This window comes from Carcharodon carcharias, chromosome 9 (genome assembly GCF_017639515.1).
Source record: "Carcharodon carcharias isolate sCarCar2 chromosome 9, sCarCar2.pri, whole genome shotgun sequence".
NCBI classification, from domain to species: Eukaryota; Metazoa; Chordata; class Chondrichthyes; order Lamniformes; family Lamnidae; genus Carcharodon; species Carcharodon carcharias.
The window spans coordinates 144,551,549-144,563,639 of NC_054475.1; the positions used below are offsets into that span (position 1 = coordinate 144,551,549).

At 41.1% G+C, this 12,091-nt stretch overlaps 1 protein-coding gene across 1 annotated transcript in view; it reads right to left on the reverse strand.

Moving 5' to 3' along the window:
* The window catches only part of alg13 (ALG13 UDP-N-acetylglucosaminyltransferase subunit), a 76,187-nt gene extending 64,920 nt beyond the window's left edge, over positions 1-11,267 (reverse strand). Inside the window, exons 1-3 of the mRNA XM_041196186.1 lie at positions 10,829-11,267; positions 8,114-8,197; positions 5,463-5,513 (exon numbers count right to left, since the gene is read on the reverse strand). Coding sequence (XP_041052120.1) covers positions 5,463-5,513; positions 8,114-8,191 — 129 coding nt within the window. The 5' untranslated portion in view covers positions 8,192-8,197; positions 10,829-11,267. The remainder of the gene's footprint in view (positions 1-5,462; positions 5,514-8,113; positions 8,198-10,828) is intronic.
* Positions 11,268-12,091: the final 824 nt, after the last annotated feature.

Below are 12,091 nucleotides of genomic sequence, written 5' to 3' on the forward strand. Positions count from 1 at the left end.
TAAAAATTTAATATCGGAGGCTTTAGGGGACTGTTGTGTTTTTCTTCTCCTTGCTTACTCAGTGGATAAACATCAGAGCACCAACCACACATAAGGAATTGGTTAATAAGCATCTGAGAAGTTGGTAGCAGTATTACACAGTTGGAGAACTTGTACATGTCTGAATTGTTAGTTTGCTCTGAAGGAGCTAATTCTGAATCACGCGATACATTGCTTCAGGGACTTAGTGGTGGTCTGCTTATACACCTGGAATTGGTAATTGTGACTGGAGGTTGCAGAATTTTTTTTCCTCTACAGTGGTCTGTGGGAGTGTCATGTTTAGACGTTGCCTTGGATGCAATGGAGCTTCACAGATTGAGAACTATGCACTTACAGATGTTATTTTAAGGTATAGCATTGCAATGTGTAGATTTTGCTTGGTTTGCCTACACTTTAGAAGATTGCAGCATACAAATCATTCTTTTGGCCGTGCTATTAGATCTGGGATAGTGCAGAGTAGTGTAATTTATAACCCACTTCTCACACATGTCCCTGAATGGCCTACCAGTAAATTGAGGGCTGTTATCAGAGATCATCTCCCTAGGTGCCCGAAGTCAACTGAAAATAGCATTTACTGTGTGCTAGACATATCATGCAATTGATGGATGATAGGATACTTAGAAAATTAAAACAGTGACAACTAAGAAATCACTCCTGTGAACGTGGAAGAGGTCAGAAGCAATCTTGGCCCAACGGCGAGTAGGAAGTGTGGGTGGTAAAAACATTTTCTTGTGATTTCCTAACTTGCCTCATACATACTGTAATTTCACTGTCATTGTTCATAGCTGACCAATAGACTATTTCTTTTGCTAGCCTCCTCGTACAAACTACAGGTATGTCTTCTGGTGCGGATCTCCCTTCCGGCACCTGGCTGATTTCATGGATGGTCACCAATGGGAGATCTCGACAAGCCGATGGACCTGCAATCACTGGGCTTTTGGCTTCTACTACACAGAATGGCTGGTTGTATTTACACTCTAGCACAATGGATCCTACACATGGAATTACCGAGCCATTGTATGCCAAAAGCTTCACGGCAGTGGGTTTCACCATGGCCTTCCACTTCTGTTGGTACATTTCTCAGACGCAGTATGTTGGCAATTGCCTGTGTCTATTTTCGCCAGTAGCAAATTGACAGATTTTCTGAATCTTGGCAAATACTTCAGAAGGTGTAGTGGTCTATGACCGTACGGTGTGGATGGGCTCATCATGCCTCCCAGGTGTCTTAATCATCACTGTCATTGTCAGTTTGGTTCGCTACTTCATGTATGCTTTTCCTATGCGATCTGGTATCGTTATTGTTGCTGTTCAAAGATAATGCCTATTTACATCTACGTGAACCTGCGCACAACTTCTCACTGCTCCTTCAGCCTTTTTTTGCATTGCCGCTGCCAGTGAGCCTTTTGGCAGAAATCATGAAACACCAGGTAACTCTTCAATGCATGTAGAAGCCTACACCTCCCACACGTCTTTGTGCTTGGCTACTCTAGTCACTGTGTTGACAGCTGGGGTTGCACATACAAGACCTGCAAGCTTTATCAGCCCATGATAATCGCATCAAACTCCTTTTGTCTGTCTTCGAGTAACTCATTGATACTGTAACTTTTGGATTTGTCCACCAGGTCTTTCTGAAATGCATCTGAGTAGATGCAATTGCTAATGCAACAATTCTCTCTGCCACCCGTTTCTGAAAAGAAAAGAAATTGCAGTAGGCACTCTCTTTACACTGATAAAATGATCAATAGATTCCTTAGGCTGCTGACAGTATGACATAAACCCCAGGCGATACCTATGACTTTGAACCGGTCTTCCAAAGTTGCCCAAATCCTTTTGGATCTTTTTTGTCGTTTTGTATGAACCCAATCATGTTGAGCCTACGTGGACCTTAATTTCCAATGGCTAAATTAATCTTTATGGCCTGCCTGTATTGACAAAACAATTCTGTACGTTATTTAAATAGTTTAAACTCTGAGTAGGTCAGCTGTCTTCCAATTTAAGCTTGGGAATTTTGTGGACATTTTTACAATATTCTCTTGACCTTTCTTCTTCTCTGCCATTTAAACAAATGTTCCTCCTGTGTTACTGATCAGGATTAGAATGCTGAACACTTTAATATACTGCAACTAAACACGCTGTGGATACTTTAAGCAGACTGCAGTGTGTCAGCTGCTTGCAGTTCCTTTGCTCACCATTGCACGTTTCACCACTACTGCAGCATTTGGGATGAGTGATGTTGTTGCCAGTTGTGCATGTGTTTCTGAAGCTCCGCTCACAAAGCTGAGTTGTGGCAGGAATGCACCATGATGCTCCACAGAATGAATAACTGCAAAGATTTATCCAGTTTTCACCAACGCTCAATTTTGCCTCTCGCTTATGCAACCTTGGTTCGATTTCCACAATGTTTCTCAGTTCTCGCATGCCCGTAAATCAATTCAGCCCATGCTCCAACTACTTGCCTTTCCTGACTGAGCACTGCCCGGCGCTGAGTGTGAAAACATTGTCACTGCCTGTTCAACTCGCAGTGTGTGCCCTGATCTCTGGTTAGAGATCATACACTGTGCATTGACTGAGCAGTTTCAAACTTCGGATATTTTTTCTACTTACCTGCTTCTTCCGTTAGTACCGGCACCACGTTGTGTATGGTGTGCTTGAAATGATGCATTTTCCACCACTGGCATATTGCGCTTTTTATCTCCTTATGCTTAGCGGATAAACATTAAGGCACCAACCATGCATTAAGGGATTAGTTGACACAAAAATATGTAGGTTCATTTATTAAGGAACTAAGAATTTGATAGTGATATTAAACGGTTGGAGAACTTGCACACATGTCAGAGTTGATAGTTGCAGTTTGTTCTGAAGAAGCCAAGTCTGAATCATATGATACATTGCATCATTTCCCCCCCTAATGTACAAAAAAAACTGCACACACTTAAAGGTGTACCACAACAGGGTTATGAACCAGGGGAGGTCAGCAAGAGCAATAGCGATGGAGAAGCATAATAGAATAAAGGCCTTAGAGTTTTGGATGAGTCTATAGGGTGAAAGGTGGAAAGCTAGTCAAGAGAGCACTATAATAGTTGAGTAGGGTGACAAAAGCAAGGATGCAGATTCCAGCAATTGAGGCAGAACACAGGTAGGCAAGTGCCTACCACTTTGCAACTAAGGGTACGAAGTCAGAAGCTCAGCTCACTCTCAAATATGATCCTGAAATTACGGGCGGGATTTTCTGCACCCACCTGCTGCCGGGATCATCCAGTCCTGCCGCAAGTCAATGGACTGCTGGCTGGGGTGCTGCTTCGCCTGCGGTGGGTCATGCCCCTGACGAGGACAGAAAATCCCGGCCTACATTTACAGGGTCAAGGATAGATCAGAGGTGGATTCTGGAGCTTATGGTGCACTGATGGCCACTGGATCAAAATCTCAGGATTCCGTATCTTACACCACCTGGAAGCACTGTACCGCTGTGAAGTTAAATTTTTGCAACACTTTTATATTTTTTCCCCACAAAACTGTTAAATATTTGTATAAATCAATCAACAGTCTGTGCCAAATTAGCAGATGTCAACCATACAAGAGAAGATGACAACATTGGGCTGCAATGCCCTTACAGGAAAATAATCAGGTGGAAAGCAGTACAAGTATAGAAGTCAGTACCCATTAAGCAATAAGTTCCCAAAGTGGCAGATTGGATATATGAAAGGAATTCAGGTGTCATGTAAACTGATTTTCAGTAAGCATTTGATATAGAACTAGCAGTGGCAGCACAGTGTACACTTATTTAATTTGTCAATGGGATGTTGGTGTCACTAGCTTTCAAGTAGGGAGGCCCAGGAGTTTAGCCTAGCAATGAGGGAACAACAATCTATTTCAAAGTTAGAATGGTGTGTGACTTGGAGGAGAGCTTGAAGGTCTTAAGTCTTCCCACACACCTACTCTTGCTCCTCTCGGTGGTAGGAGGTGCTGTTAAAGAAGCCTTGGTGAATTGTGACAGAATGACCCTGGGAGCCCTAAACTTTGACTCAGACTTCATGAAGTCTCAACTTCAAGTCAGACCTGCAAAGGAAACATGCTTCTGACTACCACCCACTTTCAGTAAGATCAGTCCTCTTCCATGTTAAGCACCACTACTCCAACTGGAGGAAGCACCAACGGCACAGAATGTACTCTGGGCAGGGGGCCTCAGTATCTATCAGCCAGGGTGGCTCTGTAGCACCACCATGCACCACCCTTAACAACAGTTGTCAGGGCTTGCAGGAGAGAAAACTAACACAAGGAAATAACCTACTTGACCTTGCCTCCACCAATCTACCCATCACATAAGCACCTGTACATGGTTGGAGTAACCATCACAAAGTTCTTGTGGAGGCCTGCCTTCACACCAAGAATGTCTTTCCATTGTGTTGTGTGGCACTACTGTCCTAAATGGGATAGATTCACAACAGATCTAGAGCTCAAAACTGGGCATTCATAAGGCATTGTGGGCCAAAAGCATTATATAGCACCACAATCTGTAATCTCATGGCTAGCATACCACTCACTCCATCACAGGTCACTAACCCAGATTGAATAAGTAGTGTAGAAGAACATGAAGCAATATCAGCACCAGGCATACCTGGAAATGAGGTGTAAACCTACTGAAGCTACATAGAACTATATGCAAAGAGTGGAATCAGAATGCTAGAGATAAGTGACCCCACAAACAAGGGTCAGATCAAAGCCCTACAGTCTTGCCATGTACAGTAGTGAACAGTGATACAGAATTAAGAAACTGAAAGAGAGGTGCTATCAAATCCCCATCCTCAGTATTGGTGAAATCTAGCATTTGAATGCAAAAGACCAGGCTGAAGTGTTCACTTCCATCTTCAGCCAGAGATACCAAGTGTTCCTTCTGAACCTGTTCCGCATGCTCCCATCACTACAGATGCCAGTCTTCAACCAATTCAATTCACTTCACATAGGAACAAGAAAGGGCTGACTGCACTGGATACAGGAGAGGCTGTAGCCCCCGATGATAACCTAGCTGAGCATTGAAATCTGTGCACCAGAATGAGCCATAACCTTGGCCAAGTTGTTCCAGTAGTGCTACAACATGGGCAGATGCCCAAATATGGTGAAAATTGTTCAGATATGTCCTGCCCACAAAAAACTGGACAAATCCAAACTGACCAACTATCAGCAGCTTATTTTCAATCGTTGAACAAAAATTCATCAACAGTGCTATCAAATGACACTTTCTGAGCAAATGTTCAGTTTGGTTTCTTCCAGGCAGAACCACTTGACTCAAGACTTCTTTACCGCCTCAGTCCAACCATGGGCAATAGCTGAATTCCAGAAGTGAGAGTGACTGCCTTTGATATCAAGGCAATATTCAACAGTGTGACACCAAGATAACAACTGTAATATAACTTAATCATTCATACCTTGGGATCATCCAAACGTTCCAAGTGCTTGTCAAAAGGACCATCAATAAACTGAGAAAACAAAGTCAGAAATTCTGCCATATCAGGTAACGGTCCATCTCACAAACTTCATGTCAGTTACCTTTTAAAGTCAACAATAAAAAGTTTACAAAGCAAATTCCTACGCACAATTCCCCAAATAACTCTCGTGCAATCACAGTTTTGCTGTTGGGAAGTGGAACAGGTGTTTTTTAAAAAAAAGAAAGGGAATGTGGATGCACATTATGGCTCACTATATATTAAGGTATATTTATATTCATTAGAAATCAACATAACATCAGGAGAGCCATTGTTAAATAGACATATTGGAAGCGTGAATTAGTCAACTGTCTAAACTATAACACCGATTCCTTTGTCCTTCACATTTTTAGAAGCAAAGACAATAATCTGGGAGATCTGGCCCTACCAATACTGCACAGCATTTGATTTGCCTTCCCTGCATGGAAGCTCCCACAATTGTCCACTGGGACACACAAGAACTGCTGGTGAAACTCGCAGCTACACCACAGCTTACTTAATTCATATTGCCATAATTCATATTGCTATAAATCTCAAAAATGTTGTACCACCTAGTTATTGTAATGTGTATCGTGCGATTTAAACAGCACTTTCAGAAAGGGCAAAGAAAATTCACAGGGGAAGTGAAAATGCAAATCAGAGAAGCTAAGAGAGAATGAAAAGAGAATGACAACTAACATAAAAGGGAATCCCAAAGTCTTCTATAGGCATATAGGATGGTAAGAAGAGTGGGGTCTATTAGGAACCAAAAAGGAGATTTACACATGGAGGCTGGAGGCAGGGGCCATAGTTGAGGTATTAAAAATTAATACTTTACATCTGTCTTTACCAAGGAAGATGCTGCTGCCCAGGTCATGGTTAAAGAAGAGGTAATTCAGACACTTGAAAGGTTTAAAATTATAAAAAAGGAGCTATTGGATAGGTTGTCTGTACTTAAAGTTGATAAAGCAAGTTGATGAGATGCATCCAAGGATACTGAGAGAAGTGGAAATTGCAGAGGCACTGGCCATAATTTTCCAGTCTTAGAATCAGGGGTGATGCTAGAGGATTGGAGAATTGCAAATGTTGCAATTTTGTTAAAAAAGGATGTGAAGGTAAGCCCAGCAACTACAGGGCAATTTAAATTCAGTGGTGGGGAAGCTTCTGGAAACAATAATTCAGGATAAAATTACTCAATTGGGCAAATGCAGTTAATTAAGGAAAGCCAGCATGGATTTGTTAAGGGATAATCACGTTTAACCAACTTGAAGAGGTAACAGAGAGTTGGAGAGTAATGCCGTTGCTGTGGCGTACATGGACTTCTAAAAGGCTTTTGGTACAATTGCACACACAGACTTGAGTGCAAAGTTATAGCTTATGGAATTAAAGGGATAGTAGCAACATAGATACATAGATGGCTGGCTGATATTAAACAGTAGTGATTAATGGATGTTTATCAGACTGGAGTTCCCCAGGGGTTAGTGTTGGGATCGTTGTACTGCCTGATATATACGTGACCTAGACCTTGGTGTACAGGGCACAATTTCATCATTCTCAAATTTTGTGAAACTTGGAAGCAATGTGAACAGCAAGGAGGGAAGAGTAGAACTTCAAAAGGGCAGAGACAAGTTGGTAGAATGGGTGGAAAAGTGACAGATGAAATTCACTGCAGAAAAAAGTGTGATGCAATTCATTTTGATAGGAAGAAGGCAGAGAGACAATATAAAAAAGGGTACAATTCTAAAGAGGGTGCAGGAGCAGAGGGACCTGAGTGTATAAGTTATTGATGTGGCAGGACAGGTTGAAAGTGATTAAAGCACTACACAGTAATCGAGGCTTTATTAATAGGAACATAGAGTACAAGGCTACGTTAAACTTGTATATCACACTGGTTCAGCCTCAACTGGAGTAGTGTTCAATTCTGTACACTACTTTCGGGAAGATGTGAAGGCATTAGAGAGAATGCAGAAAAGATTCACAGAATAGGTCCAGAGAGGAGGAAGTTCACAGGGATGATGAAACTCAACTACGTGGATAAATTGGAGAAGTTGGGACTGTTTTTTTGGTGAAAAGATTGAGAGGAGACTTGGTAGAGGCATTCAAAATCATGAGGGGCCTGGACAGAGTGGACATGGAAAAACTGTTCCAACTGGTGAAAGGATTGAGAATAAGAGAGTACAGATTTCAGGTAATTGGCAAAAGTAGTAATGGAGGCATGCAGAGAAACTTTTTCATGCAACAAGTGGTTAAGATCCGGAACGTGCTGCCCCAGTGTAGTGGAGGCTGGCTCAATCCAGGCATTCAAGCAGGAATTAGATTATTTGACAAGGAAGAAGTGCGGGGTCACAGGGAGAAGACAGGGGAATGGTACTAGGTGCACTGTCCATTCAGAGCCTACACAGATACCATGGGCTGAATGACCTCCTGCTGTGCTGTAACAACTTTGATTCTGAAAGACACATTATAAAAGAAAAACACTTTAAGGTTAAACATTCCTTGATTTAGGTATAGATATTTAGAGATTCACCTCCCATTTTACATCTGGAAAGCAACTACCACTTTCTAAATTGTTTAGAAAAGCTAATTTCTGGAACTTCGGAATAGTTAATACTTACTGCCTCAAACTTGCTTCGATTCACCCTCATGTAAGTAACGCAGGTTTTTCGGATATCCAAGTGATACATTTGCGTCATAAACAGCTGTCAAACATGCAAGTTTTTTTTAGGTCAAAAAGGGGGAAGAAAAACAGAAAATTAATACCACGCTTTCCAAGAAATACGAATATAAACAAACACGCCCGTTGACGAAAATCAGTTTATTAAGTAAAACAGGTGAAGTCGAAGAGAAAAGTTGGCCAAATATAAAACAGTGCAGCGCGGTTTTTAGTTGTTGCTAAGTTTAGAAAAACATAACACGTCGGTTCGAGTTTACCTGCTCGGAGACAGTCCTGAAGAGACAGGAGCCATCCTTAGCGGTGAGTTTTCGATACAGCCCCTGACTGCTCAGATACTCATCCATGGTCACTTCACTCAGAGATTTCTGGCCGAAATACTTTCTAACCCCCTTCTGCATTTCTCCACCCCGCCATAAGGCAACATATATGTATTTTTTTTTCTTTTTTTTTGGGGGGGGGGGGTTAAAAAAAATAGTAAAAAAACGTAGATTGAATTTAAGCTAAAAAGCAAAACACCCTTTTAAGTGAAAAAGTTTTCCCCCCTCCCCAGCTCCGGTTGCGAGAATCGGACTTTTTTTTGTGCAGACCGACTCTGCCGGGCCGAGCCACCAGGCCAGGTGCATCACATCCCATTGATTACAAATAGCCCCTACCCCACCCCCCACAGACATAGTGTCTCCAGCAAGCTGCACCAACAGCACACGTTTATAAATTGTTATTTACATTACCCCTGTTTTACTTTTACGAAAGAGGGACAGCCATCACTTATATATTACACAATGCAAACAGTTAAATGTTTGTTTTTAATGCCAACTACATCAGGGGGTTTAAAAGGTTCGTGAAAGGCTGAACTCGTACACAAATAAATAAATGTGATCATGACGAACTGCGTCGTCACTTCACATGGACGTGATGTCACGAGTCATATCGCTCTCCCAAACAAGTAGTTTTTCGTAAAGCAAATGCCCCTTTAAAATTTTGAAATTGAAAAAAGGCTGAATATCTCCGCAGCGCTTGCACACAGCAGCGGGGGGTGGGGCTATTCTCTTGATACAGCCCAGCCCATTAAAGAAAATCTACTTCAAAGTTTTAAGGAATGAGAATCAATCTCTTTACTCGAGAAATTTGGAACTGCAGTGAATGTCGCAGCACAAATTAATCAGAAGTGAAAGCTTCCCATTGCGAAAGACATTGGTGCTGCAACGTGCCAAATCGATAAAGTGCTTAGATTCAAATTCTAATCCATGGTAATTTAGCCAGTTTAGCCAGGATGCTACCATTGAATTCCGTGCCCTTGAGCCAAAAACGGAGTAGTAATAATTGGTCACAGCCCTCTTGTCCTGATGTGCAGTGATCCTGGCTGGAAAGTGTTCATATTATGAATTTTGGTTGTGGATTCAGCTCAACTCTAATGTTGTGTATGGTCAAATGCCAGTTACCATTCACTATTTGACTGACGCATTTTGAATGACTTTTTGGACAAAGTATCAATCCTGGGAGGCACTCCAATAGGAGTTGGCTTCTTCTGGAAAGGAGGGGAGAAAATAAAGCAGCTCTAAAAGAAGAAGTAAACAGCATGTCCTAACATTTTAAGTCTCAACCCAGGAGATTCTACTCTTTCAGCAACTCTCGAGGCTCACTGTAATGGGGAACAATACATTGGTATTCTAATGTAGTGAATCATAGGGACACAAAGTGGATTTTCTCCACAATGATAATAATGGAAGGAAAAGTCTATCTAAATCCTTTCACACATCTCTAAGAGTTTAAACAGTTGCTTACTGTTGAGGGAGATTTTCATTAAAATTATGCCAAATCAGTGATGCAATCTTTCAGCTTTGCATTGTAGGCTTGCAGAAAATGAAGCAGCAACCAAACATTTATATAAGCAATTAAAGTATATATTTTGGAATAATTGCACCAAGCAGATCCCAACCAGTTTACCTTGGGTGGGGCAGTTAGCCTAATTAAATTGAGGGAATGGAAAGTGGGCTGTAGATTGACCAATGAAAACATTGACAGAGCTAGAAAAGTGCCTCCTTTTAAATGTTGAAATGGTACGTAGCACTTAATGTAACCTAAGGAATAGGAGTAAAACTTGGCAAAATAAATGAGAGGGAAAAAAATCATGAATGCTTTGTATCAGTAAAAGACAACTTATATTAAGCTTGATCAAAATCAAAGTGTACATTATATATCTATTAGTTCACTAAGAGTAGTTGACTTATTGTCACCCATTGTACATATTTTTTGTAGTTCATATTTGAAAGGAACTTGTTTTTCTTCTATTTTGTTTTCCTTTCACAATATCAGACTCAGCAATAATATCTTTCAAATTACTTCTGCTATCTCTCCAATGTTTAGAAGAGGTACATTTTTTTAAAATTGCATTTGACGGCCACACAAATTTTCCAAAAGAATATAAAAGATAAAATACCTGATTTCTAATATCAGGGCCATCTGATCTCTATTAACAACATGTAATTAATGAGGTCATGTTAAAAACAATATATTTGATTAGCTTATATTTGTGCTTTTTGGATTAGATTCAAGTTTTTTCATGAGTATTGGATCTGCTTCTTTCAACTAGACTTAATTCTGCAAATTACCTCATATACCAAAATTAAGCAGGTCAAACAAAGATTATGAGGCTCACCTGCACATCACTATAATGCCATTTTTAATTAGCTGTTGAACCAGTCATGCTTAGTGGTAACTGGTTTTGAATTGTTTGCCTGGGTGAATGTGATGTATTTAATTTCAGGAATGAGGGGCCATCTTCTTTTGTAGATGAGTGGAGTTATAGGTTCGAGGCCTTTCCTGCTGTCTCAGGTGGATGTAAAAGATCACGGCATTATTTTGAAAAAGAGTATGGGAGTTATCCCTGGTTCCCTGGCCAATATTTATCCATCAATCAATATCAACAAAACAAATTATCTGTTGACAATTGTCAGAATGAGCAATGAACAAATTGTTGGAACAATGCTGTTTGTTGGCTCTTCTCCACTGATGCTGTCAGGCCTGCTGAGTTTTTCCAGGTATTTTTGTTTTTGTTTTTGTTTCTGTTTGTTGGAACTTGTGCTCAAATTGGCTGCTGTGCCTCCTAGGGGGAAAACAAGGAAAAATGAATTGAAACCGGTTGAAGATTTCAACTGCATTTAACTGGTCTCTGGACAGTTATGAGGAATAGAATGCAGTGAATAAGGGCTAAATGCCAATAGACAAAGTGATACTGATGCACACAATTATACCCAAAGGACAAATGCCTAAGGTTGGTACTGGGGTAATGTACAAACCAGAAGAATCCATTGAACGGAGGGATGTGATCATCGTAGGGAGAGTAGGGAAAACCACCAGCAAATTCAAAGAATGGCTAAGTGTCCAGGATGATGGACAAGAGATAAGACCCATGCTCTAGAAAAATGAGGTGAAATGGCAGAAAGCCAGGAAACGCAATACGAGTTCCCATAGTGGATCTGGAAGTGACTCTGGCATTAGGAAATGATCATGTACTGGCAACAGAGCCTCTGATCATGGGAGGAGAGATCCTGTAGTAGTAGTCCAGAAAAAGGTAGGAGAGCAAATAGAGGCTGTAGTTTGATGAGGCCATGCAATAGAATAAGGACCACAGAACAATCTAGGAACACTACTAAAAGTAGAAGCCCTTATCACAGAATTTCACAGAAATGTTACAGTGCAGAAGGAGGTCAGTCAGCCATCGTGTCCACACCAGCTCTCCAAATGAGCAATTCTATTCGTGCCATTCTCCTATCTTCTCCTCGTAACCCTGAACATTCTTCCTTTTCAGATAACAATCTAATTCCCTATTGAATGCTTCGATTGAACCTGCCTCCAACACACTCTCAAACAGTGCATTCAGGCCTTAACCACTCGCTGCATGAAGTTTTTCCTCATGTCA